General features: G+C 53.6%; 1 protein-coding gene across 2 annotated transcripts in view; it reads right to left on the reverse strand.

The window, feature by feature from the left end:
• Positions 1 to 27,923, reverse strand: part of ATXN7L1 (ataxin 7 like 1) — a 270,151-nt gene that overhangs the window by 20,945 nt on the left and 221,283 nt on the right. For both annotated transcript variants that reach the window (XM_075558531.1, XM_075558532.1), the window contains 4 exons: positions 26,388 to 26,610; positions 5,725 to 6,014; positions 1,804 to 1,886; positions 649 to 905 (listed from right to left, as the gene is read on the reverse strand). In XM_075558531.1, coding sequence (XP_075414646.1) covers positions 649 to 905; positions 1,804 to 1,886; positions 5,725 to 6,014; positions 26,388 to 26,610 — 853 coding nt within the window. The remainder of the gene's footprint in view (positions 1 to 648; positions 906 to 1,803; positions 1,887 to 5,724; positions 6,015 to 26,387; positions 26,611 to 27,923) is intronic.

Below are 27,923 nucleotides of genomic sequence, written 5' to 3' on the forward strand. Positions count from 1 at the left end.
ACTCATCTCCCCTTGGTCCTGCTCACCGGAGGCTGGAGCTAAAGAATCCACAACATACGGTGGCAAACGGACCAGCGCTGCCCTGGCATCTCCTGAGGTGTGGTAACCACTCACCCACACGGCTCTCCTTGACTCCCTGTCCCGGGAAATGCCCACGCACATGAAGCCCAGGCACTAGAAACTGTCCTGGTGGTCAATGGGCCAGCCTCTCAGCAAGGAGTCCCTGAGTGCACAAACGCCTGAGGGTCTGGTCACTAAGCGAAAGGCCCGGCCCTCACCTGGAGCGAGCGCAGCCCCAGGGAAGCCTGCGGGGCGGGGCACTGCTCTACTGGATAGTCAGTTGGCTGGCTTTGGGTGTCCTTGCTTGGCAGAAACACATACTGTGGGTGCAAAGGAAGGTCCCCCAGGAGGGGTGGAGGAGACAATGATGATGCCAATGAGGAAGGACCCAGGGAGCAGCTCGGATGGCTCTTGGGCTGAGCTCCGTGGGTCCCAGGTCTCATTTAAACTTAACAGCTCGGACAGGCGGGCAATTCTGACTCCAGCAGGACCAGATCAGACTACGCACACGTGACAAGACCTGGTCATGTGACCAGGGGCCAGGGCTTGCTCCTGACCTATGGGAGTGGGGGTTGGGGGGAGTCTTACCTGGGAAGTACAGAGTTGGGAGGCCTGGCTTTGGCAGGGGATGTGACTTTACATTCTGGCCCCGAGTCCCCTGCAGATGCGGGAAGAGGGCCCTGGGCTGGCCCCGGCTGGCTTGTGAGGAGCTCCCTGGCTGGAGGCAGGAGATGCTCTTTATCTTTCACTTCCTTTTCCCGAGACTTGGCTTTGTGCTCTGCCAGGAGGAGGTCGAATTGCTTTCTCCGGCCAGGGACTGCCCTCCGATGGCTTAGCGAGTGCGTCTAGGGAGAACAGAGATGGAAAGCAGAGCCTCTTTGATCAGCACATACGCCTGCTTCCCCTGGCCCTCAGGCTCACAAACAGCGGCTCCTGGGCTCAACTTCAGGCACCAGCTCCTGCGGCGCTGTGGCTCCCAAGGAGCCATGACACACCACACACACATGCACACATACACCACACCACACACACCCCATGATGCGGTGCCCTCTGCTTCTCCCTGCTGTGGGGGCGGCGGCAGGCAGCGAGAAGGCAAAGCTTCCTCCAGAGTCTGGCGTAAGAGGCCCAGAGCCAGCACGCAACCCATCAAAGTCTCTGGGATGAAAGGCAGCTGGGCGGGGAGGCTAGAGTTAGTTAATCCAGGTGCCTGCCGATGGGAGGGGGCTCCTTGTGGCCCAGGCAAACAGAGCCACCCAGCAGAGAGGGCCACAGCTTTGACCCCAAGGAGCGGAGCAGGAGCAGTTCAGTAGGACATATGGGGCTGGCCCACCCAGCGGTGGCTGCCAGGGGGTCTGCTGTTCCCCTGGCCACCCTGTGTGGCTGGATCAGGGCGTGGTGGCATGTGGCATCCGTATTGTCCTCCCTCCTTCCAGGCAGCCGCCGCTCCTGCATACATTAAGCGGTAGCAGGGTTTAGAACCGCCTGTGAGTGCCTATAAATACCATTTACTGTCTGGGCTCACAAGTAACAAGGGAAGCCTATTTTTTTCCCCCTTCTTAAAAAGCCAGCCAGCTCGAGGCGGGCACTCTGCTACGATGGATGAGAAGAAAGCGTTTCCCTTATAAAGAGCAGCTGGGGGGTCATGTCGAGGCTCCACACCCTCCGTGTGCAGAGTGGCATGCAAACATTTCGACAAAGGCCCCAGCGAGAGCAGGAAGTATTTTTTTATGGAAAGAGAAATACCTTGCAGGTGAGGGATCTTGTGCAAGGTTTCTTTGTCTCGGGATCCAAGACTCCACAGTGTTTATTTGGGTCAAATTCTCTCTCTGGTTTAAGAAACAAACAAAAAATATAAGAAAGAAGGAGGCTAAAGAGGAGTTGGCATTAGAAAAAAAATATGCACATTTGCACCAACAAGTGAGACATTGTTAGGCAATCTGTTTTTCTCTGTTCTCCAAAGTGGCTGCCCAAATGCTTCAAGAGCCGCGCAGAGGGAAATGGCTCCCCTGTGGATGGCCCGGAGCCCCGAAGTCCAGTGGGGACGGGGATGTGGCATGGAGCTTGGGGAGGGGAAGGCACATGGAGGCTGGGACGCTGGGTTGGACTCGATCGGCTCCGCTGGCACTTTGGAAGATGGCTGCAGTCCGGGGAGAACTGCCAAAGGAAGGCCGGAGGGCTCTTGCCCTAGCCCTGGGGTACTCCAGGAGCCTTTCCAGCTGCTGTCCCCGTGCCCCCACTCCCACCCCCTGCCTGCCTGCCTGCCAGCCTGCCTGCTATGGCCACTTCCAACAGGAGTGTGTTCCGTGACATGTCAGTGTGAGCTGGCTCCCTCAAGCTTTACAAAGCCCTCGGTGGCTTTCTACAGTCTCACAGGCCAGTGTCCTGCTGGCCTGACTCAGGGACACTGGCATGGCAGAGCAGGGCCAGGAGACAGTCTGGGTGGGTGTGTCTTATTTGATGTGGAAGGGTGCAGAAAGAACCAAAAAACCCAAACCCGCTGCCCTTGAGTCTTCTAACTCACGGGAATCCCGTGGGCTAGAGAGCAACTGTTCTATAAGGGTCTCTTTGGTCCTTTCTTCTGGTGGGTTTGAACTGCCAACACAGATTAGGAGATGAATGCAACTCCCAGAGCGGGCCCAGAAACCCGAGTCCACCACCACTGAGTCCATTTCTGAGATTATACATCTTTCTCACCTGGGGTGTCTGGGGGGCTTAAACTGCTACCTTGGGGTTAGCAGCCCACCGCTTAATCCACAGAGCCACTAAGACTGAGTGGACAGGGTCTGCTAATCTCATAGCCTGCTTGTTCAGTCCCCATCCTTGGCATGAGACCACCAATGAGGCTCCAACCGGGTGGCCGTGCCCTGGGGTGGGTGGTGGCAGTGTGGGGAGGCAACTGGGTTGTCAATGGCTCCTGCTGAGGCCCCTTCCTGGGAAGCTGCACCTGTCACTGCTCACTGTAGAGCCCTGCTGGCCAAGTGGCTATAGGTTGGGCCGAGAGCCACAAAGTTGGCAATTCGAAACCATCAGGTACTCCTTGGCAGAAGGATGGGGCTTTCTACTCCCATAAACAGGTGCAGTTTCAGAAGCTTGAAGGGGGCAGCTTGACCCTGCCCTCTCAGGTCACTGTGAGTCGGCCAGCAGGGACTCGATGGCAGCGAGTGTGGGGTTTTGTTGACCTTATGCCCCGCCAGAGATTATGAAAACAGCTGTCTACATTTAGAAAGGGAGGGAGTGAGGTGGGCTCCTTCAACTTGGCTGTGATGGGTCCTGAAAAGGCCAGTGGACGCAGCAGCGAGGGGCCTTCACTTGGAAAACAGCCCGACATAAAACTGGTGGGCTAAACTCTGAATAGAACAGATGGTGTCTTGCCTGCTTCAGACTGATGATCAGGAGAGACCAATCCCTGGAGAAGGACAACATGCTTGGTAGAGCAGAGGATCAGTGAACAAGAGAAGGGCCCTCAAGGAGAGGGAGTGGCGCAGTGGCTGCAGCAATAGGCTCCCCTGTAATGACGGGGCAGGACCGGGCAGCATCTCCTTCTGCTGTGCTCAGGGTCGCTAGGGGTGCCGATTGGCTCGACGGCACACAACAGCATCAACAACAACATTTGTAAGGGAAAAGAGAGAAACTTGGGGTCCTGGAGATGATGTTAGCAATAAAACCATTCTCACGGGCAAGACAGATGCCCTAGTTGGCTACCCAGAGCCTGCCCGCCCACCCACCCGCTCCCTGTCATGCTGCTGTCGTCTTTCTGTACTTTCACTGAGGAGGAGAGAAAACACTATCAGTTTGGAGATCCCTGCCTTCTCAGAGCCCTCTCCCCCCGGCCCATCAAGCAGTGAAGGCACCAGGCCCTAGGCTGCCTGGCCTGGATTTCTCGTCAGTCTGACCCATGCCCAGAGCTACACCAACACCCCAGTGGGCTCGGACCTGCGCAGAGCAGGTTGCTTGGCTGCGACTAGGAGCTACGGCCATGTGCAAACAAGGTAGAAGCCAGTAAAAGACCCACAGGGACAAAGCAACCAACAGCACCCTGTCCCTCAGACAGAGGGAGGTCAGGGTGCAGGCAGGCCACACTCTTGCCAGGACAAGGCACAAGGACCCCAGACCCCAGGCTGAGGCCTAAGGGTTGTCCAGGGAGGAAGTTAATTTCCATTAAGGAAAGCACTGGGCCCCAGCCCATGCAGGGAGTGCCCCAGCTTGGCCTCCCTATGCCAATGGCGTGTGAACAGGGTTGCTGGGTGCCGTGGCATTGGTTCCAACTCACGAAGACCCGACCGCACAGAGTAGAACCACTCCTCATGTTTCCTAGGCTGTCGATCTTTATGGGAGCACATTGCTCGCTCTTTTCTCCCACAATGCAGCGGGTGGGTTTGAACCACCGACCTTCAGGTTTGAAGTTGAACACTTCACCTCTCCACCACCAGGGCTCCTTGCATGAATCGTGCAGGGAGGGATTTGCAGGCTACAAAACTTGTCTCATCTGAATGCATTGGGCTGGAGATCCTTAGAATAAGTCATTTTTTTCTTTTAAGTTATAGCTATAAAACAGGCTCATTTGAGGAAGCTCATGGACCAGAAATACAGAGAAAGAAAGTGGAATCAAAATTGCCCACGATTCTTGGGGTGCTTGAAAACTAGGCTCACACCAGAGCATGAAAGTCTTTCTCTCCATCCCTTTCCTGGCAATAATGCATGAGCCTGTGAAGTTTACAGCTTGCTTTGTTCTTTGGGAAAGAAGCCCTGGTGGGGCTTATGCACTGGGCTGCAAACCCAAAGGCCAGCAGTTCAAAACCACTAGCTGCTCTGCAGGAGAAAGATAAGGCTTGCTATACAGAGTTACACCCTCAGAAGCCCAAGGAGTTCTACCCTGCCCTGTAGGGCTCACCCTGAGTCAGAATTGACTTGATGGCAGGGAGTTTGGGTTGGCTTGGTCTTTGGGAGAAAGGAGAACTCTGAAATTGAACTCTACAGCAAACTTGCTGGGCAATATTATATATATATATATATATATATATATATATATATATATATATATATATATATATATATATATCTCCGCTTGGGATCTTCTTGCCAGGAGTCATCCTCCCAATAGGTATGTGCTACCTTTCTGGACACTCCATGTGCCTGTCTCACAACCGAGGGGTGGGCCTGAGAGAGGTCCTCAAGGACCCTGTGCCAACCTGAGCAGCCCTAAACGACAGTCCCAATCTGATGATGTGGGAAAGAAGAGGTTAGAGCCTTGGGCCCCAGAATCCAATGGGGCTCTGGAGGACAGAGGACCCAGGAGCAACACGCCACTTGCAACCTCACCACAAACGGTGCCCCTGGAAGCTGGGGCAGGGCAACCTGACAGCGCCAGGGGTGCCCACACTGATGAGTGGGCCCCTCACGGTCAGCTTCTGAGCACCCTGCCTCTTCGTCACCACAGTGACTCTCTCGAAGGACTGGACCAAGTAAATGACAGACTTCATCTGCCCCGACAAAGAGAACCAGTTCTCCCTTGCATTTTTTAAAGGCCGGGAGGGAGGGGGCAGTTCTGTTTTCGGGCCAACTCCATATACCCCCTTACAATGAAACAGACCCTGGTAGTGACAAGCCCACATCCGTCCTGGGTCACGAGCCACAGGTGGGGCGCTTAACAATGCGGCCACGTACCTGAGAGTCTCCTGTAAGGCTTGTTGCTGTTTCTGGTGCCATTCTGATGTTTCTTGTCTAATGTGGCCGGTAGGACGCCTTTGCCGTTTAAGATCTTCTCTGGTGATGGTGGTACTGGCTTGGGCATAAAACCCGGCTTCATTAGAGGTGAGTTGCAGGCAGCGGAGGGCAAGGTGGTGGAGGAGGAGGGGGTGGCGGCGGGCGGGGCTGTCGAGTTCATTGTGACATTGGCACCATCTGCCTTCATTAGGTTAGGGATCTTTTCTAAACTGACCACAGGCACCGGAACGCTGGAAAACAAACACACAGCTCCTTTGACACGTCAGGTCCATGCGGGAGTCTCTCCTAGCTTATCATTATCAGAAGGCGACCCCAACCACTTATTTATGCGATGCCCATCAGTGAGCAGCGTGAGGCCACTTTGCTTAGAGGGAGTTTCATGCCCAGGAAAAGATCAACAGGTGGGGTGGGGGGTGTGTGTGTGTGGCTGGCACGCAGCCAAGGATGCATCAGCACTGACTAGTCCTGTCGAGCAGGGCAAGGTGCCTGCTAGGAAGGATGAACTGCTCCTTGCCCGAGGTCACGGTGCTTGTTGTTGCACCAGGCCCTGTCTGCCCAGTCCAGGGCCAGTCTCCCAGCCCAGCCCCATGGTGCCGGGCATGTGCTCGGCTCTCAGCACCCACAGCAGGGCATGTCACACCCTCTACTGTTGTGGGGGGGAGGGGCTCCTGGGTGACTCCCCCCATCCTGGGTGGGGCCTCCAACTGAATGAGCCACCCCATCCCATTATGTAAGGTTCCATTTTAAGCAGCTGATTATGTAAATAGGTGAAGCTCTGGGCTGGCAGGTGAGAGGATGCATTTTACAAAGCTTGAGAAGAGAGCAGCTCTCCCACCAGCAGGGTCCCAGCTGTCTTGCCTGGAATGGAAGTTCATCCTGTCTCTGCCTCCATAATGTCCATTGGCCCCATGTCCCCGGGGGGCTGGGCAGGGACTAGACCCCCCACTTCCTCCCCACAGGCAGGTGGAATGCGACCTCGCCAGTCTCCAGGCATCGCGGGGCGGAGCGTGGCGTCTTCTTAGCTCTCAGAACGAACGCCAAGGGAGTGGGCTCTGGCGCGGAAGAAGCGCGGGCAGACAGGCAGGACCGAGAGGCTGGTTTTGGCAGGGAGGGAGGAGCCTAAACTGTCATGTGGCTCGTTGCCACGCCCTTCGCCACAGATCTGAAGGTCATTCCTTTGATCCAGATGTGCTCTGCTCGGAATGACGGTGGCAAAGCCCCAGCCACTGCCCCGGCAGCAGGGTCTCAGATGCTATGGGCGGATCTCTGCACAGGGCAGCAGGCCGGACTTCTGCCAGCCTTCACCCCCCACCACGCACTCTCTCGGCTCAGGGGAGGGGGGCTGTGGGGGCTGCATCCGAGGCGACGGGGAAACTGGGATGGTGGTTTTAATAATAAGGCAAACCAGTGCGAAGCCACCTCGGTCAGAGAGCCTGAGACTGGGCTGCACAGCAGCTGCTTCCGTTTAGCCCAAGCGTTCTCAGCACCCACACACCGCCAGACAGCTCGCAAGAAGCCCTCTAGAGCAGCGCACAAGGAAGCTCACCGACACTACCTGCTGAACTTCGCTCTTTGCTCCTGATTTTTTTGGTTCCTCCTCTAAATTATTAGGGGGAAAAAAAGACCCACGTGTTACAGAATTCTCCTAGGGTCTCTCCCGAACTTTAAAAAAAAAAAGAACAAAAACCAAAACAAACACAAATGACCTAACTCATGCGCATACCAAATCCCTAAAACAGTGACTTTTAGAGTACAGCAGGCAGACGTCAATAAGCCTGATTTCGAAAAGACCCAGGAGCCTACTCAAGATGCTCTGGCTGAACCCATGTTGTGTCCTGGTCCTGACCGCTGACTTCCATGTCTTTAGAAGGCCGAGTATCGAGTATCAAGTGTCGGCAGGAACACCTGGACCACAGGCTGGGATAGGAAGATGCTCTGGTGTGCGAGTGGCCGTCACTGGCACCTATTTGTGGAGCTGGGAAGTTCAGGAGAGAAGTCAGATCTGGGTCCAGGCTACGTAGCCGGAAGGTTCGGTTTCTGTGAACCCACCCCGGGCACACAGAGAGCTCCCAGGGGTCCCACAGACCTCAAACACGGACAGTTGTACAAACTGAGAGCCAAGCCAAGCCAAGAGCTTCTCAGACACTCACAGTACAGCCTGTGTTCCTGCCCTAGAGGCTCCGCACAGCTCAAGGGGTGTCCTCGAGGGGTGCCCCGGCGCAAGCACAGATGCTATCGGGCTGGTTCTGATTCATAGCAACCCTGAGCACCACAGAATGAGACGCAGCCAGCCTTACAACTGTGATGCTGGGGCCCATGTCGCAGCCACTGTAGCAATCCATCTGTTGAGGGCCGTCATCTTTTTTGATGACTTTCTTCTGTAAGCACGACGCCCTTCTTCAAGGGGCCGGTCTATTCAGATAACACATCCCACTCATAGCCTGGTGGTGGTGTGGTTATGCGTTAGGCTGTGATCTACAGGGTCGGCAGTGCAAACTTACCAGCAGGTCCGTGGGAGAAAGACTGGGCTTTCTACTCCCATAAACAGTTAGAGTCTCGGGAACCCATGGGGTATGTGTGGGTGTGTTGGGGGTGTGTGCTCTCTAGAAGTCAGCACTGACTCGATGGCAGTGAGTTCAGATTTACACCCTTCACTACAAATGGTCATAGGACTCTGCTCAGACTTTTAGCTTAGTGTCAGCAAGCAGGATGTGCTTGCTTGGGTCCTGTCCAAAATGGCACAGGAAAATGGATGGTGTGCAGCCTTCTGGAATTTAGTTCTCATGCATTTGGAAGGGGGCGGGGTTGTCATGGATTGACCCCCCCCAAATATGTGCCAACTAAGGCCTCTCCTTCTTTGCTCCATTCCCTCTCCCCTTTATCTCCTGTGAGAGAAAAGATTTGGCTGGACTCCCCGACAAGGGATCAGGGCTGTGACCTGAGGAAGAATGTGGCATCCCTGCTTAACCTCCTTACAGCTGACGGACGAATCACATAACATCCAGGGGGGGTTACATCATCACAGAACTGCCAAATGACAGTGTTACATAACTGCCAAACCACTGAGGAGCACGGCCCAGGCAGGGTGGCACATATTTCAGGGGGTGCATTTGAAGTACGGCAGTAGTCTAGCCTTAACTTGCTCAGAGGAGGTAAGGAGAATACCAGCTTCATGACAGGGGGAGGAGCCGAACACATCCTGAGAGGGACAGAGAGAGAGGGTCGAATCACACAGATGTGACCGCATCACACTCAGAGTACGAGTGACTGTGTGAGAAAGAGAGAGAGAGAAACGAGAGGCAGGAGATGAGAGAAGTGGGGGGTGGGGTGGGAGGAGAGAGAAGTTGGAATCACACAGATCTGACCTTGTCCCCTCACCCCCTGGATACTCTTGGGTCACCAGCTCATGTGCTTTCTTCACTGCCTGTGGGCATCAACCAGAGATCTTACACTGGTGGACAAAGGAGGGGAGATGGTGCATGGCACACGATTTGGAAGGCCAATCGAGAAATCTGCTCTTGTTCAAGCTAAGAGTTGGGGCTGACCCTGGAAGCTGATGAGAATCCCTCATGCCCACTTGGCTGGCATACTGATGCCCTGCCGTGTAGCTTTGCCCCAGGGAGCCAGATCATAGCTGGAGTCACCACCCTGTGCATGCTTTTGCTTTCTCCCATTTGTCCTTCCCTCCTCCCTCACTTCATCTGTCCACCATGTCCCTTCCTCAGCTAGTGTCCAGCCCTGGACAAGTGAGTTAGGGCCCTTTTCTGATGACAGCAGACCCCCGAGTAACAGGTTTCATGATTTTTCATCTGCAAATAAGCCGGCAGGTTCTAACCTCTGAACTCTTCGGCTCTGTGTGTAACCACAGCAACTGCAACACCTCCATGTGTACCTGGGAGCTGGGGGGCGGTGAGCTGGCAGCCCTCGGATGACTAAGTGATTCGTTATTCTGCGGACTTAGGTGATAACCATGTCTGGCAATCACCCTGGGGTTAGCCAAAACCTCTGGCAGGTCCTTCCCTTCAGTGACGAAAAGGTTTATACACTTCTGCTCCCGAGTTTCACAATTAGCCTCCACTGCCGTCCTGTTTGGAGGAGCTGCGTTTGAAAGGGAAGGCAAGTCCCCCTCTCCCCGGGCTGCTTTCCGAATGCTTGGTTTGTCTGCTGGGGTGGACTCCTTCAGCGAGCCCGGGTGTGGCGCTGGTCCCTGGTCTTACTCATGCCCGGGCAGCGCTTATAGCCTTGTTCCCGTCAGACCCAAACAGGCTTCCCTCACCAGAACAGGGGACAAGGAAGGTGTCACCTTGTGAGGGCACAGGGTGAGAGTGTGCTAGAAAAGGCCTGGCTGTCTACTTGCATCGCCCTGGACTCTGATTCATGGTGACTGGGCAGCAATCCGGTCTCTCTCTCTCTCTCTCTCTCTCTCTGTGGAAGTAGACTGCTATGCCTTTCTTCCGCTGGTGGGCCAGTGGGTTGGAACCACCAACCTTTTGGTGAGCAGCTTTAACCACTACACAACCAGGGATTCCCCATCTAAACCTGCAGTCTTGGAAACCCTCTGGGGAAGTCCTACTCTGCCCATGTAAGGCCATGAAGAGTCGGAATGGAGCTCAAAGCTTTCTACAACAATTCTTCCCGTGGGTGTGCTTGACAGGTCTGCATGGATCCTTCTGGACCCAAGGAAGGGCTCTGGCTTAAAGGAAAACGGTTCTTTGGCAGCAAGCAGACTTGTCCCCTGCCCAGTGATGTCTGCAGGGGTACAGAGGTGGAGACAGACAAGGGGCTGGAGGGAGGGCTGTGCTTTGTAACAAGGCCAGCTGCCCCGGGGGCCAGCTACGCTTCTTGCACATGGTGATTGGTTCTCCTGTCCTCAACAGACAGGCCTTAAGAGAATGGTCCAGAGTGTCTGCCGGCCTGCAGGATTTCCGCCAGCCCTCACTGCCCCTAGCAGAGTGGGCAGGGAAGTATTCAACAGGAGGTTAACTGGAAGGCAGAGGGTACCTGTGACGTATGTGCAGAGGGCTCATGGCTTCGACCCATTGATACTTTCAACCAAGGCCCAAGTGCCTATGCAACTGGCCAGGCAGAGCTTGGCGAGTCAGTCCCCAACCACTGGCAAGAGCTCTGGTTACGTGCTAGGTTGCTAACCGCCAAGCTGGCAGTGACTAAGTTTTCTCAAATGAGAGGGGGGTTTACGACCCTCTTTTAAAGGACACAGACAAGGAATTCTACTCCGCTTTCCTGAATGCATTTTTGGGTTGCTATCAGGAAATGCTATCTAAATTCTCCCCCCTCCGTGTCTGTTGGTTTGTCCATCTGTTGGTTTGTAGGTTGCTACGATGCTGGAAGCGATGAACCCATTGGCGTTTCAAACCCCGCAAGGTGAGGAGCTCCCAGACTGACACTGACTAGAAAGATGAGCCTGGTGACCACCTCGCGTGACAGGGTAGAACTGGCCCCACAGGCCTCTGCTGCTGTCAGCTTTATGGAAACAGATCTTTCTCCCATGGAGCTGCCGGGCGGGTTTGAACTGCCAACCTTTCGGTTATCCGCCAAGCACTTAAACCCTGCGACCCTGGGGCTACTTCATGAAAACCAGTCAAAGAAAACATCCAGAGTCACACGGGACATTGTCCCATGTGCGCTTGCTTGGGCGTCATCACGGGAAGGAGCACACCTTGTTGGGAGAAGCGGTAGGCTGTGTGGTGGCAACAGGCTGGTCATTGTGTGGCCGGCACAGGACCAGGCAGCATCCTGCTCTTGCTGTGCCCCAGTCTGCCAGGAATCAGCGTGAACGTGATAGTGGCTAACCACGACGAGCTCAATCCTTTCACTTGAAGAAATACTTAGGGGGCATTGGTAAAGGCGGGTGGCCAGGCCATCACTAAGACTCAACTCAGAAAGCAGAGCCACAACACCTGGCGTGACCCAGTAGCCTGCAGGTGGGACACACGTCCTGACTCATAAACCCCAAACTAAAAACTCACTGCCATCGAGTCGATGCCTACTCATAGTGACCCTAGAAGACAGGGTCCTGACCCTGTGAGTTTCCAGGAGACCTTTTTCTTAATGAGGGGTGGAGGGTGGTAGAGGTGGTAAACAGAAGAATGGTGTGGGATTTATCCATGTGCCATAACAGAAGGGAGACAAAACCCCAAACAGACCGATTTTGAATCAGAAAAGTGGTCAGAGACAAACACAGTGTGAGGGGGGAGCTAGCAGGGCCAACTGACCTACGGCATCTCATCATTGTTCCGGCAGGTTTATAGGGCATGGAGAACACTACAAGACAGTTAAGGCCCGGCTACCAAAAGATATAGCACCTGAAGTCACTCAAGACAATGGGTGCACAAGCAAATGTGGTGAACAAAGCTGATGGTGCCTGGCTATCAAATGATATAGCATCAGGGGTCTTAAAGGCTTGAAGACAATCAGGCAGCCATCTAGCTAAGAAACAACAAAGCCCACAAGGAACCTACCCTGATGCGAACCTACCTACCTACCAACCTACCCTGATGCGAACGCTGAAGACAAAGCGGGTGTGTGGGCAAGTGTGGTGAAGAAAGCTGATGGTGCCCAGTTGGCAAAATATATAGAATCTGGGGTTCCATAGGCTGGAAGATAAACTGGGGAAATTTTACTGAAAAACAACACAGCCCACGTGGAAAATGCACACCAGCCTGTGAGATGACAAGGCATCAAAAGGTTCAGGTATCAGGCATCAAAGACAAAAAAAAAAAAATCATAGCATTGTGAATGAGGGGGAGTGCAGAGTGGGGACCCAGGGCCCATCTGGGGGAAATTGGACATCCCCTTGCAGAAGGGCTGTGGGGAGGTGATGAATCAGTCAGAGTGTAGTATAGCAACGATGAAACATAATTTTCCTCTAGTTCTTGAATGCTTCCTCCCCTGCTCCCCCACTATCATGATCCCAATTTACCTTACATAACTGGCTGGACAGGGAGATGTACCCTGGCATGGATAGGAACTGGAAATATGGGGAATCTAGAAGAGATGAGCCCCTCAGGAACAGAGGTGAGAGTGGCGATATCGGGAAGGTGGAGGGAGGGTGAGGGAGAAAGGGTAAACAGATGACAAGGTCTATAGGTAACCTCCTCCCTGGAGGACGGACAGCGGAGAACTGGGTAAGGAAGAAGTCGGATTGTGTAAGACATATTAAAATATTATTTATAAATTATCAAGGGGGAGGGGGAGGGGAGAGCAGGGAGGGAAGGGTAAAAATGAGGAGCTGATACCAAGGGCTCAAGTAGAAAGCAGATGTTTTGAGAATGATGATGGCAATATGTGTACGAATGTGCTGGACACAAATGATGTATGTACGGATTGTAAAAAGAGTTGTATGAGCCCCTAATGATTTAAAAATAAATAAAAATGAAAAAAATAAAAATAATTAAAAACAGACGATTAAGGATGACACTGAGGAAGACAGACCTGGACACTAGGCACACCCATCCAGTGTCTTAGTTTTCCACTGTTAGACATATTCTCATTGTGAGCCCCTTGGCTTCTGGGTTTCAGGGCCTCCAGGGCCCATAAGGACTTTCGAAAGAATTAGAAAGAGGGCAGCTGATTGGCAAGGGGGGTGGGTGAGGGTGGATGCTAGTTCTTCCCTGCCTCTCGGCTGGGTGGCATGGTGCAGACCCACCGACCAGCTTTGTTATCAGTGACACAGAGGTAACAGCAGGTGTTCCCAAGGGTGAAGTGAGCTCTTACATACAAGATGCTGAGCGTAGTCCAGGGCACACCATTGTTGATGCTGGCTGCCACCCGGTGCCCCCTGACACATGGTGACCCCATGGGGGTCAGAGGGAGAGCTGTGCCCTACAGCGGTTTCAGTGGCTGGTTTTTCAGCAGTTGATTGCCCGACTGGCCTGTCCCCCAGGGCACCCCTGGGAAGACCCAATCTCTGTAAATGTTGGGTGAGTAGCTGTGTGTGTTAAGTGCTTGCATCACTCTAGGGCAGTGGTTCTCAACCTGTGGGTTGCGACCCCTGGGGGGTTGTCAAATGAACTTTTCACAGGGGTTGTCCGATTCACAACAGTAGCAAAATTACAGTTATGAAGCAGCAAGTAATTTTATGGCTGGGGGGTCACCACAGCATGAGGAACTGTATTAAAGGGTCGCGACATTAGGAAGGTTGAAAACCACTGCTCTAGGGACTCCAGGCACCTAGAAGGCCCTCAATAAACTGGAGCTAAAACAGCATGGGCATCTCACCACCTTGGCCCTGAGGTTTCTGGGAGGGGTGTCTGAGCAGGAACCATAGTCACTTTCAGACCATACCCTCTCTTTCGGGTCACAATGGAGGGGGGAGAGGACAAGATGGACAGAGCAGGTGGCCTTCTACCTTTCCCCAGAGGAGAGGACAGAGTAATAATTAGATTAGGGTCATTGTTTAGCATGTAGGTGCTAAACTCACTGCCACAGAGTCCAGTCTGATGCTACGGGGCAGAGGAGAACTGCCTCAGTGGGTTTATGCAGCTGTGACTCTTACCGGAGCAGGCAGCCTCATCTTTCTCCCAAGGAGCAGCTGGTGGTTTCCAAACTGCTGACCTTGAGGTTAGCAGCCTAATGCGTATTCATAGGCCCCAGGGTAACTTCCCTTCCCAGGCACCTCCTGCCCACCTCCACCTCCGCACCTGCTGCTCAGCCCCTTGTCTACTACTGAGCAGTGTGCCTCCTGGGGTATCCATCCGCCAGGAGGTGGAGAAGGAAGCGCAGCCTCCGCGGTGTGTCTCCGGTAGTTCTGAAGTCTGTTCAGCGACAGTAGGAGCTCTAGGATTACTTCTGGAGGAATACACATGTGTCCTCACCCTTCCCCCTGCTTGCCCCCCCCCCTCGCCCCCTGCAGGATGCCTGGGCTGTCTGCTAATCTCTCCCACGCTTCTGTCTAATCAGGGCTTCCCAGGGCACAGAGCTCAGCAGGCAGTCTTCAAACCCACTGGAAGAACAGGGTGCTAAAGGTGCCCTGGCATTCCTGGGCAGTCCAGGGCAAGCATCAGCACGAGGTGGGCAAAGAAAGACAGATACTCCGGGCGAAGAGCACACGTGGCACGAACGAGCTCAGGGCGTTGGGGGGGAGGGGAGGCTGCCCTGCCCGAGGCGTGTCCATGTGAACTCCAAGGGTAACCCAGGGCCACATCACTACCTTTCCTTCCAAGACTCACAGTGGAAATGGCCGCTAGGACTCACATGGACGCATACATGTACCACAAGCTTCTGGGGGCAGGTTTTGGGGACGGGAGCACTCAGGAGCCAGTGGGCTCAGGAGTGTGAGCTGGTGCACAGCGGGCAGCGGGCAGCGGCCCCAGGGCAGCAGCGGGCCCCCAAGGCAGCCAGGGGCCAGGCCAGCTCAGCCCCGAATGCAGGCAGAGTGCTCCCCTCTGCAGTCACCAGAGGGCACCAGCTCCCGCCGCACGGGCATTCGCTGCCCAGTGCAGCCCAGATGTGACCAGTGTCCAGGTGGCAAGTGCTCTGCCAACCCAGACCTAGGGGCAGAGAGGGGAAAGCCTTCCAACAGCACATTCTCCTCCTTCCTCTGCTGGAGGCTCTTCCCTGAGACGCTGGACTCCCTGCCTGGGTCTGAGAGGGGAAGGACTGTGCCCTGTTCCTTCGGAGTGAGCTGGGAGCTAAGGAGAGGGCCTGGCAGCCTGGCGCCCTCAGTGCCCCAGCCTCTGCTCCCTCAGAGCGTCCTTGAGCAAGGGCGGGCCCAGGGGCCACCCTCCTCTCTCACTCACCCCACTTTGCTTGCCCCTATTCACATGGCAGCAAACTTAGCATCCCAAATTAAACATGCTTCTTTTAAAAAACAACTTCTTAACTATGCTCCTGAGGAAGTTATACATAGACCAAGAGGTAGTCTGTCCAAGTGGAACAAGAAGGTGTTGCAGAGTTTACAACCAGGAAAGGTGTGTATGCAAGTTGAATCCTTTTGACACACTTCCTCCATCTGTATGCTGCTGAGCAAAGAGTCGGAGAGGTACCAGAGTTGGAGGAAGGCTCATTAACAATTTACAGTCTTCCCTGTTTGGTGAAAGTTCAGATGGCTCGAAGCACTTATGGATGGAGATCAAAGACGACACAGCCTTCAGTGTGGATGACACTGGTACACAAAGGGGGAGAGGGACTCCTTACGACGGCACCAACAAGCAACATCATGATCAGCGGTGGAGTCGTCCAGGCTCTGATTTTACTTGGATTTACATTCAAAGCCCATGGAAGCAGTGGGCAAGAAATGAAAGGATGCACTGCACTGGGCCAACCTGCGGGCAAAGGTGTTTTCACGGTGCTATAAAGTCAAGATGCCACTCCCTGGACAGAAGGGTCACAAGGAAGAGACGAGCCAGTCAGTGTGCAGTGTAGCAGCGATGAAACATACAACTTTCCTCTAGTCCTTGAATAGTTCCCCCCCCCCTGTCATGATCCCAATTCTACCTTACAAATCTGACTAGACCAGAGCATGTACATGGGTACAGATAAGAGCTGGAAACAGGGAATCCAAGACAGATTGAGACCAATATTGACCTCAGGACCAATATTGAGAGTAGCCAGACCAGGAGGGGGAGGGGAAGGGGAAGGTGGAGGGGTAAAGGGGAACAGATCACTATGATCTACATATAACCCCCTCCCTGGGGGATGACAACAGAAAAGTGGCTAAAGGGAGACCTTGGTCAGTGTAAGACATGAAAAAACAATAGTTATGTATAAATTATCAAGGGTTCATGAAGGAGGGAAGGGGGGGGATGAGCTGATGCCAAGGGTTCAAGTAGAAATAAAATGTTTTGAAAATGATGCTGGCAACAAATGTACAAAAGTGCTTAACACAATGGATAGATGGACTGTGATCAGAGTTGTAACATTCCCCAATAAAATGATTAAAAATAAAAGTAAAGATGTCACTTTGAGGATGAAGATGTACCTGACTCAAGTCATAAGATTCACCTCATGCCCGTGGAAGCTGGACAATGAATGAGGAGCAACGATGTATTTGAATCTGTTCTAGGAAAAAAGATTGACTAGACTGCGGAGAGCTAGAAGAACGAACAGACTGGTCTTGGAAGAAGTCTAGGCAGCTTGCTCCTTAGAATGGAGAATGGGCAGGCTTCGTAGTCCTTGGAGAGGGGCCTCACGGATGGTCCTTGAAAAAGAGATGCATTTGGCACAGTGGCTACAACAGTCTGTCCCAGCAGAGGGACACTTGTGAGGATGGCGCAGGACAAGGCAGCTTTTTGTTATCTTGTACATAAGGCTACTATGAATCAGAAGCTACCCGATGGTACCTAACAATTACGTGAACCCCACAACCATCCAGTGAGAAACCATGGCTTTCCTGGACAGTGACTCATGAGTCAGTCTGACAAGACTATGTCTCTAACAGCTGTCACAGCTGTCCCCTCCCTCAGCCTCCGTTCAGGCGGAACTGGCACGTGCCTGCACTGTGACACAAGTCTCACAACTGGTCTTTCTGGAGCTGCCGGGAGGTTCAGGCTGGATTCAGAAGCAGACGTGGAACAAGGCATATCATTGCTGCTATCATGTGGATCTTGGCTGATATCAGAGGATACCAGAGAGCTGTTTCCTTGTGTTTTATTTGCCTGAGTGGATCATAACAAACTGTGGATATCCTTGAGAAGAATGGGACTCCCAGAACACTTCCTTGTGCTTATGCGGTACTTGTACACGGCTCAAGAGGCAGTTGTGAGCCTAGAACAAGGGCATGCTGCATGGTTGAAAATCAGGAGAGGTGTGAGCCAGGGTTTTAGCGTCTCGCCATACCTGTTCCACCTGTACGCTGAGCAAATGGTCAGAGAAGCTGGATTATATGAAGAAGAGTGATGGCAGGGAGTGTGTCTGTCTGTCCTGAGCAGAATGCGAGCAGCCTGACTGCAGGAACCCTGTGCTCGTACGCTTCTCCAATGAGTTCAGTGTCACACACATTACCTGGCCCATGTTTTCAGAGTGAAGGTGCTCAAGGAAGGTTAAATCATAGATCCCATAGAAAGACCAACCAGCACTGCGCCAACTCTTGATAAGAGCACAGGCTTTACAAGAGAACTAGCCCGCAGCTGCCCCTGGTTCAGGTACTGAAGGTGAGGGTGGCCAGGCTGCCGGTGACACGCAAGAGCTCCCACCTTCTCCACTTGTTCCCTCCTTGGCTATCTGTTGCTGTCCTTAGCTGCTATCATGTCAACCCCAACTCATGGCGACACCATGCAAAACAAAGCCATCAGTCACAGCGCGGGCCCTTGCCATCCACTGGTTTTCTGAGGGGCTTCCTCATGCGGAAGCTCTGCTGACACCTGTTCATTAGCCTCACGGCAACGCGCATGGCCGCGGGGAGGGCTTTGCGCAGGGAAAATGAACCCAGCTCTCCCACGTAAAAAGCAAGAGGCCACCCTGGGGGTGCCAGGCCAAAGCACTTAGCTGCTAAACGGAAAGATTGGTGGTTTGAACCCACCCAACGGTTCTGTGTGGGAGCCCTGGTGGCATAGTGGTGATCGTGACGGGCTGCTAACCACAAGGTTGACTGTTCAAGACCACCAGCCGCTTCGCGGGATACAGACGAGGCTCTCTACTCCCAGAGTTATAGCCTCCGGGATGTGTGTGTGTGTGTGTGTGTGTGTGTGTGTGTGTGTATGCATGCGCGCAGTTCTACCATGTCTAACAGGGTGGGAAACGACCCCAGGGCAGTGAGTTTGGTTTTGGGTGGAAGTACTAATTTACTGGACTGTGCTCCCCAAAAGAACATTTGGAATTCGCTCCTTTCAGCATGTTACTGTTGTTAGTTGCCAATAAATAGATAATGACTCCAGGAAAGAGAAAAGGTTAAAATATTGGCAGTGGCATTTGGGTGCCCTCCACCTCCCAAGCAGTTAAGTCAGCCTGCGGGGTAATTCTGGGCAGGGGAGTGACAGGGCTGGGCGAGATGCAGGTAGAGAGAGGCCCCAGAAGCAACCCCATCCAGGCCCTGAGGTCTCCGGTATGTCCCCCGGGGCGGACACCCCGTTTTCCGAAGCCAACAGTCCAAAGCGGTGGTTTTACCCTGGTTCATGCCAATGCCGGGCAGCAGAGAGAAGGGCAACCTTCCCTTCCCCTGGGCGTGGTGCCCGCTCAGGGTTAGCCTCTCCCTGGGGGAAGCGCCCAGGCCCGGCCCTGCGGCCCCGCCCCCCACGCACCACTCAGAGAGGAGCCCCGCCTCCAGGGGGAGGGGACATCCCCTCCCTCCCCACCCCCACGCACAGGCACACGTGCTGCGGGGCAGGCGGGAGGCCGCCAGCCTGCTGATTTCTCTTTCGCTTTGGCTCATTTTCCTTCTGGAGCAGCAGGCTCCGCTCTTGCATTTTTAATAGCGGAGCATAGTTGGCATTCAACACACACGTGTGGGTGATGAGGCCCGACGAGAAGGCAACCAGCCATGCGGGGGAGGGCGCCTCCTCCCGCTCCTGATTCCCCCCCCACGCGCCCCCACGACCCCCATCCGGGGTCCCCCGAAGCGCTGCGGCGCCACCATCCACTCACCCGCGGGCCCAGGGTGGCCTGGGCGACAGCGGCAGGGTACGTGGGGCTGCTGCTCAGTCCCTGCGCCGCCGGGGTCGCGGGGAGAGGCGGGAATGCTCATCTTGGCTCAAAAGGGGCTAACCAGCCTGAATTCCCTTTCCACTGTCACCTGGAGGCCGCGTCGGCGCGGTGCCGCCTCCCTCGGGGTCCCCGCGGCAGGGCCACGCACGCGTGCGGGAGGGGGCTCCACAGCCGCGGTCAGGCGGCGCCGATGACCGCCCGCAGCGCCTTCCCCCAGTCTCCGACCCAGAGGGCTTTTTAAACCTGACCCGGCGCAGAAGGGAGGGAAAACACAACCCCCCAGCCGTTAACCGCGCAGAATGCCAGCACGTGGGTCTAAGTCTAAACTCCGACGAAGGGGAGGTTTCACGCAGCCCGGTGAATTTGGGTTATTTAGAAAAGCGCGCCCCTGACTGGCTGGCTGTCAGTCACCTCTGGTCCGCAGACCAGGGATCCTTTCTCAAAAACCAAGCTCACTGCCACTAGAGTGGATTCCCACTCAGCCAATAAAGAGCTCTCCAAGCACCTGGGCGGTGCCATGGTTAAGTCGCCCTGCTGCTACCCCAAAGGATGGCAATTTGAACCCCTTCTTCAGTTCTTGGGGGGAAACCATTTCCGTGAAGGTTCCATTAGACTCGAGCAACCCTACAGGGCAGAGGAGAGCTTCCATCCATCCAGTTTTCAAGGCTGTCATTGGGAAGTGGCCTGCCACATCTTTGTCCTGAAGAGTAGGTCATGTGTTCAGCTAACAGCCAAGCGCTTTATCCACTGTGCCACTAGGCCTCCTCTTCCTGTAAAGATTACACCTTAGGAAAACCTATGGGGCAATTCCACGTTGCCATATGAAATGTTTGAGTCAAAAATGGACTGGATGCGTGGGGCAACATTAACAGCAGCAACACGGAGTCCACTGGGGGTAGTGGACCAGGACTCTGGGTTGCAGAAGGTCCCGTGGCTTGCCCAGTCCTCCCTCCAGGCTAAGATGACAGAGGGGAGAGGGCTCCTTCCACCTTACAAGTGAATTTAAATGAGCCCAGTGAACACATCTTTGAATCAAAGAGCCGGCAGACCCAGGGTTCCCTGACTTCCATGTCTGGACCTGCATTGTCTGATGTGGCAGCTACTGGCCACGTGTGACTACCGAGCACTTCACTGCAGCTGAGGAACTACCTGAATTTTAACTTTCGTGAATTAAAATTTAAAACGGATCTGCTGGCCTCGTGATTAGAAAATGTTGACTCACATACAACTCAGACATGTGAATTTCTGTATCGTCTCTAATCATCATGAAGTCTAAATACAGACAGTTTTCTGATGAGATGTTAGGGTCAAAACAGAGGTGTGTGGTAAGTGCACCCCGGATTTTACAGGCGTAGAAGGAAAAAATTGAGAATGCATACTCTCTCATTGATTACTGGCTGCCATGAAAATATTTTGGATCTATTTGGCAAAGTCAAATGTATGATTGCAATTCATTTCACCTGTTTCTTTCCGCCCCTTAAAATGTGGGTTCTAGAACTGCTAAGATGATGTGCGTGGTACACGTCATCTTTCCATTGGGCAGCGCCAGTCTAGATGATTCTGTGATGAAAGGTTAACTGTCTCCAGGAACCGACATTTTACAATCCCTTTCCATGGACAGATCAATTCCACTCAATTCAACAAATATTTACTGACAAAAGAACCATGTTTGTGGAGTCAGTAAGAACCTGGTCCAGAGCAGGACCTTCTGTTATTACTGACCAGGAGCAATGGGCCTGCTAACCTATCGCAGAACACAGAGAGCGCCTCCGGTGGGGAAAATGTAAACCGCAGGACATGTCACAGGCAAGGTCTAAAGGCCCCTGGGTGGTACAAACGGTTAAACACCCTAAGATTGGTGGTTCAAATCTACAAAAGTACCTCCGAAGGCAAGCCTGGAGACGTGCTTCGGAAAGGTCCCGGCAGGAAACCCTCTAGCATGGGCTAGAACCGGCATGACCACCAACAGCCATAACCACGAACCTAAAGGTTGGCGACTAGAACCCTCCAAGTGGTGCTGTGGGCAGCTGACACAAAAGTCAGTAGTTCAAACCCGCTAGCCCCTCCAAAGAAGAAAGAGAAGGCTTTCTGTCCCCACAAAAATGTAAAGTTTCAGCAAAGCTAGGCAACAGTTCTGCGCCATGGGGCCCCGTGAGTCCGGACTGGCTTGCTGGCAGTGAGTGGGGCTGTGGATGCAGGTCTGGCAATAGCTTCAAATAGCCAAAAACATCTTGTAGAGCAGGGCAAGTCTGCAGACATAAGGGTTGATCAGGGGGCTGAAACTGACTGTGATGCCATCAACGGCAGCTCACTGAAGAGCTGGCAGTTTGAAGTCACCCTGTAGTACCACAAAAAGTAGACCCGAGTGATTGGTTTCCATAATTATCAACAGAAGCAAACTCAACTGGTAGTCTTGTATCACCTTGGCTGGGTGTGGATTCTCAGTAGTTTTGCAGCTGGGGCCGAACACAGTGCACACAACTCCAAGAGGGGATTGCTGTGAGCAGCCAAGCAGTTGTGGGAAGATTAGGGTGGAGTCTGAGGATGTCTCCTTAGGGAAGTGGCCTAAGTCCTATGTAAAAATAGACACTGTGGATAACTCCCCACTTCTTCCTGCTGGCCTGCACCCAGCATCTGGCGGGATCCAATGGCCAGTCTTTTGGGTAATGGTCAGGTGCTTTACCACCCCTTTTCTACAGATGACCGCCAAGAAAACCCGATGGAGCAGCACTCCGTAAAGAATGGGTCACTGTGAGTGGGGTTCCAGTGACAGTGATGGGTTTGTTTTTGGCGTAGAGGGTGAAAGGGTTCGGGAAGCATTTCAGGTGGTTGGCTTCCAGAAGAGAAGCTGGCCAGTGAGGTGGGCAGTGAAGGCTGATGAGCACTTAGGGCAGGAGGAGAAAGGAGTGATGCTGGGGAAGGACACTGGCCTGCTAGCGCCGGCCTCTTCAGACTCCTCCTCCTCCCCAGCCGCACCAGCCCCAGGGCCCTGCCCTCAGCCCCCCTTCTCCTTGAGCCACACCTCTGTCTGGGAGGCACCAGCACTCACACTTCAACATCCATGTTGAAACAACATGGGGGACCCTCAAATCTCCATTCCCAACATACCCCTCTTTCCTGCACTCCTGCCTGGTTCCAACATTCAGGGCCCTGTATGTAGCTGTCTCTCACATACTTCAAAGTCTCCTGAACTCAATTCAGCCCCCATCCCCCAAACCCTGGTCCCTTCTGTCCTTTTCTTGCAGAAGGTGCAGGGCCCCATCCAAGTCAGGAACGCATGCACATCATTCTATACCCTTCACTTTGATTCCAAACCATACAAATAACAGGCCCCAGCATCCCTCTGGAGTTTTCCTATTTTGTGTTTCTCACACACCTGCTCCCCACTTTCAAAATATATTGCGTTCGGATGTATTGAACCATACCCGATCCGTTTCCACTGTTTGACATATACAGTCTAGTGACATTAGTGATGCTTGCCATGTGCAATTACTACCATGAGCTGTTACTAAATCTCTTCATCACCCTCAACGGAAACTTAGCACCCCCTAAGCAGTAGGGCCCCCTCCCCTGCCTAGCTTGCCCCTGTTAACCACGAATAAACTCTGGCCTCCATGCCTGCACCTGGCCTCTTCTTACGCTGCCCATTTCCACTGCCTTGATCCAGGCTGTCCCGCACCACACCGGATGACCCAGCAGCATCCTGGATGCCTTCATTGATTTCCAAGTGGTCTCTCGGGACAGCTGAAAGCTGCTCCCTTTGCAGCTCCACGAAGCTTTCAGAGCGAGCTCCCAAATCCCGACATTGGCACACATAGCGGAGCTTCATCATCGGGCCCCCCAGCCGGCTCCAGCTCCTGCCGTTCCTCACACGCAAACCACTCTGCACAGTCTGTTCCCTCTGCCTGGGACACTCTTCCCAGCGCTTTGTCTCGCTCACTCCTACTTGTCCTACTTCAGCTCAGGTGTAACCTCTTTTGAAAAACCTTTTCTGGGTCCTCAGTCCTTCTTTGGTGTGGCCAACATCAGCCTTATCTCATTGGCCTCTGTGCTGGCTGTCTCTTTCCACAGGCTCCCCAAGACAGCTGCAGGGCCGTCCCGCTCAGTTGTACAGGTGATTCGCTGCCCTAGAGTGAGGGGAACGAAGTCCACCTAGCCACGTGTGTACGCTGCTGCAGGACTGCAGGCGGGGCTGTTCTGGTTTGCACAAAGGGGTCATGTGGAACACCAGTGGCCCTTGTCTAGCTCTGTGTGGCACACAGTAGGTGTTCGTTAATGCTGCAGGAAGACAGTTGGATGTATTAGGTCAAGGTACCTGGGGAAGGTTTGGGGGGACAGCTGGAGTAATGGGGAGGCACTGGATGATCAGGATTGGATCAGGATGTCTGCAGTCAGGTTACAGAAGCTCCTCAAATGGGGCTGGGGTTAACGCTAATTCAGTAGGCAGTGAGGAATCTCTGAGATTTCCTTAGCAATCATGACTTAGAATATTCATATTCACCATATTCAGACTCAAGAGAGGGTAAGTGACTTATTCAAGGCCACAGATTAAGTCAGCTGCAGAACCAGGACTTGCTTTTTCTGCCCCCAGGCTCAATGGTTGACCTTCCTCCCTGCATTCTGGGAGCCACCCAGGCCCATTTGTCCCACCTTAGGGACACTGCCTCTCCCCTCCACATTTCCTGGCAGTAGTGAGCAGACATGGACCAATTAGGGGTGTGGAGCCATCAGGGCAGCCTCGCCCAGGGAGCACCTCTCCTTCCGTCTTCAGGCTGGTCACCTACTTCCCTGTGTAAATCATCCATTCGCCGAGTTTTCTGTTCTCCCTGCGATGGCCATGCTCTAGGCTTTGAGGCTTGGTCTTCACAAGCGCAATTCTCCTGATTGCAGCCATCTCGGTGGCTCTGCTCTGGACTCTGGCTACTTTCTCTAGATTCTTCCAAAAACACCTCCTGCATTCCAAGCTGGATCGGATGCAGGAGCAAATGTTGGTCGCATCTAATCCCAGAGGTGTTTTGGAACGTTGGCCCCAGGAGCGCTCCTCCACGCTATACCTCACCACCAAGCTCACTGCCTGGTCTGCCATGGCCCGCTGGAGGGCCTCCTGGCTCCGGAGCCCCCGGCCAGGCGCTCGCTTCTGGTTTCCCTGTAGCTTGTCTCTGAGCTCTGAATCAATAATTTGACTCTCTTCCATTTTCAATTTCCCTTTGTGTCTGAAGAGCCCCTCTCTCTCTCTCTCTAGTATATATATTTAAAGAGAGATTGGACTTATCGGCCTTTATATCAGGTAGCATCTGCCCTGTCCTGTGGCAGACAATGAGGTTGTGCCATCAGGTATTTCCAGAGCATGCGCTGTGAGCCAAACAGTGTGCCGGCCACATCTTCATAGACGGACTCACTTACTCCACACAGCAGGCCTATAGGGTCGAGCACGTAATCATCCCACAGATGAGGAAGCGGAGGCCCAGCTATGCCCAGTAAGTTGTCCCATGCCACCCAGCTGGGATTTGAATACAGGCAGTAAGTCCAGACACAATGCTGGCTGGCAAACTCCCAGGCGCTCCCCGAGTCACGGGTAAGAGGCACTGGGCATTAGTGCCTCCTGACAGGCAGGCACAGAGGCCACCTGCGGTCATTATCAGGCTAGACCTTCCCTCCCCAGCTGTACCTCGATTCTTCCAGGATGGACTGGAGGTCGAAGGGCTTGGAGAGAACAGGGCTCGCCCGGATGTCCAGCTGGGCTGGGTGACAGGTCCTGCCGTCCTTGGCTGCCCTGTCCAGCCTCTCCCCTCTAGTACAGGAGACTCTGGATGAATCTGGCTAATTAGCTCTTTGCAAAGTCATCATAATTTCCAGGGCTCACTGACAAAGAGACAGACGTGATTTCATTCCACCAGGGCTTTCAGAGGTAGGAGGTTGAGAGCAGTTAACAATCACTTCCTAACAGGATCCCTTTTCATTTAAATGCATTGCTGGCTTTGATGGGCTTTCCCCAACCCCCTCTTCGGATTTCAGGAAGCCTCAGGGTCGAGGCTCCAGGCCCAGTAGTAAGTCAATCCTCCCGTGTCCCAGAAGCCCCTGGATGGTGCCGATGGTTAACGTGCTACCCCAAAGGCTGGAGGTACGAGTTTACCCAGAGGTGCTTTGGGAAGAAAGGCCCCCTTTTTTTTTTTTTTTTTTTCAGAAGAAACATCTGAAAAAAATCAGCCACTGAAAACCCTAGGGAGCCTAGGCCTGCTCTAACACATCCTCTTGATAACACTTGGCTTTGTTTAAGTGCTCTATGGCGTGAGGCTGGACTCTAGACCTGATGGCCAGCGTTGGAAGCCACTCCTTTTTGGCTTTCTGTCCTCGATGTCAACTTAGCTTCCCCACTGCTCATTCCACACGTTGCCTACCTCTTCTGACTTTTTGGTTAAGGTCAGGAGAAAAAGATACGCCGAACACCTCTGATATTCCAGGCCCCTGGCACCTGTGCTCCCAGCGCATCCAAGGGATGACATGTGCTTAGGTTTTTCTCTCTGCCTCTGAGGTCGGCTCCAAGCCCCTGCCTCTGCCAGGACCTGGCTGCTCCTGGCAAGAAGGCTCTGTGACTAGGACCCGGCCAGGCCTCTCCCTGGGCCCCCTGTGTGTGCACTGGCTTCTTTACACTCTTCACTGGGGCAGAACATTGAGCGATGGATGATGGAATAACCAAGGAGTATTTCCCTGGTACCTTTTTCTTAGACACAACTTGGTTCAGCTCTCAACAAAGAAAATAAAAAGAAATTCCCATCACAGGCAAGAGGGCATCTTATCAGCCCCCACCCCCTCCTAACATTCAGGTCTCTTCATTTCATCATTCTGGTTTCTGTCTCTTCCCCCCTCACTTCCCCAGATTCTGGGACACGGTGCCCAGGAACAACGCAGAGGGGTGACAGTGTTTCCCATGGTGACAGGGACAAGCAGTGGGGACAGCTGGGGAGAGGCAGATGCTGGCTGTCTCCCCAGCACCCAACACTTACCATGTTTTATCCCTTGATCCTTTTGCAGAAAAGACTGTGTGCTGTTTGCTGCTGGAGGTAAGTAGATTGTCTTTGGGCGCTTTGAATGGCTTTGAGGTGCTGCTGGCAGAGTTGTGGCCACTGAGGCAGGCCTTTGCTTTCACTGGTCCTAGGGATGTCCTGGAATTGGAGGGTGGAGATGCTGGAGAGGGAGACGGTCTGCACATCGGCCCATGTCTTCTCTCTACACGGGGAGAAAGCAGAGAATTTAGCACACTGCCTGCCGCCTACAGCCACTTACCAGAATGTGTGTGTTTGGGGGGGGGCGGGGCGGGGGAGATTGCTACCTAGCTAACTTGACCCCCAGCCAGGGACCTAGAGGCCACCACATCCCTCAGGGCAGTGAGCGGGTCAGGCAGGATCCCTCAGTGGGCAGGGTGGGGATGGTGAGCCTGGCAGCAGATACTGTAGGCAGAGTTCTGGTTTGCAGCCCACTCTTTGAGCCCACTCTGATTAGGTTAGCAGCAGATCTCAATCTATTGGCTCTTCGATCTATTGGCTCCTTGCCTAAACCCAGTAACTTTCCTGTTTAACCTTTTTCTTTTGCATTTAATCAAAACAGGCCTTGGTTACACACATACTTCCCTTTGAAGGGTTTGAAAGCCAAGAGTGACTTCTAGGGCAGCGGTTTGCAACCCCTTTGTGGGTTGAGTGACCCTTTCACAGGGGTCGCCTGATTCAGAACAGTAGCAAAATACAGTGATGAAGCAGCAATGAAAATAGTTTTATGCTTGGGGGTCACCACAACATGAGGAACTGCATGAAAGGGTCACAGCACGAGGAAGGTTGAGCACCACTGTTCTGGGGCCTCCATGTTGGTGTAATGGCACGAGCCCTGGACTGGGAGTCAGGAGAATCAGGCTCTGGCTCCAACTATATATCCAACTCAGCGCTGGAGTTCATCAGTGAAGTGTGTTTGAGTCCTGCATCTTTATCAGTCAATGCAATGGGTCCCTAGACGCGTTCCAAGGCCTCTTTCCAGTCCATGGTGCCATCAACATGCACCCTTCCACCTGCACCCTCCCTCCTCATCCTTCACGAGTCCCGAACAGGACAACAATAATGACTGCACAAGCCTTGGCCCACTGGACTCCGTCCGGCACGGTATTCCTGGGAGCAATCCACCCTTTGTAATGTCGTCCTGGCCTTTACAACCCCTAAGTCAGGCAGGAAGCAGTCAGGCGTCTCCTTCTTCCTCACAGCTGAGTGACCAGAGGAGTCTCAAGAGGCAAGGTGACCTGGCAAGGTCAGGGCCAGTGGCTACAAGTGGAATGGGCCCTCTGTGCCTGCCAGGGGCCCAGTCACCGCTCAGAGAAGTGGGCGACGCACAGGCTATACTGTGAGCAAGATTGGAAACCCAGAAATGAGAACGTGCAGGCGTGGTGCCACTGAAATGTAGAACTGGCTCTTAAAGGTCAGCTGCCGTAATCTCCTTCCTGGTGATGAAGAGTGTCAGACCAGAGGGGTTGTTGGTCACCAGCTTCGGTGGTGATGCTG

The sequence above is a fragment of the Tenrec ecaudatus genome, chromosome 9 (genome assembly GCF_050624435.1).
Source record: "Tenrec ecaudatus isolate mTenEca1 chromosome 9, mTenEca1.hap1, whole genome shotgun sequence".
In the NCBI taxonomy this organism is placed as follows: domain Eukaryota; kingdom Metazoa; phylum Chordata; class Mammalia; order Afrosoricida; family Tenrecidae; genus Tenrec; species Tenrec ecaudatus.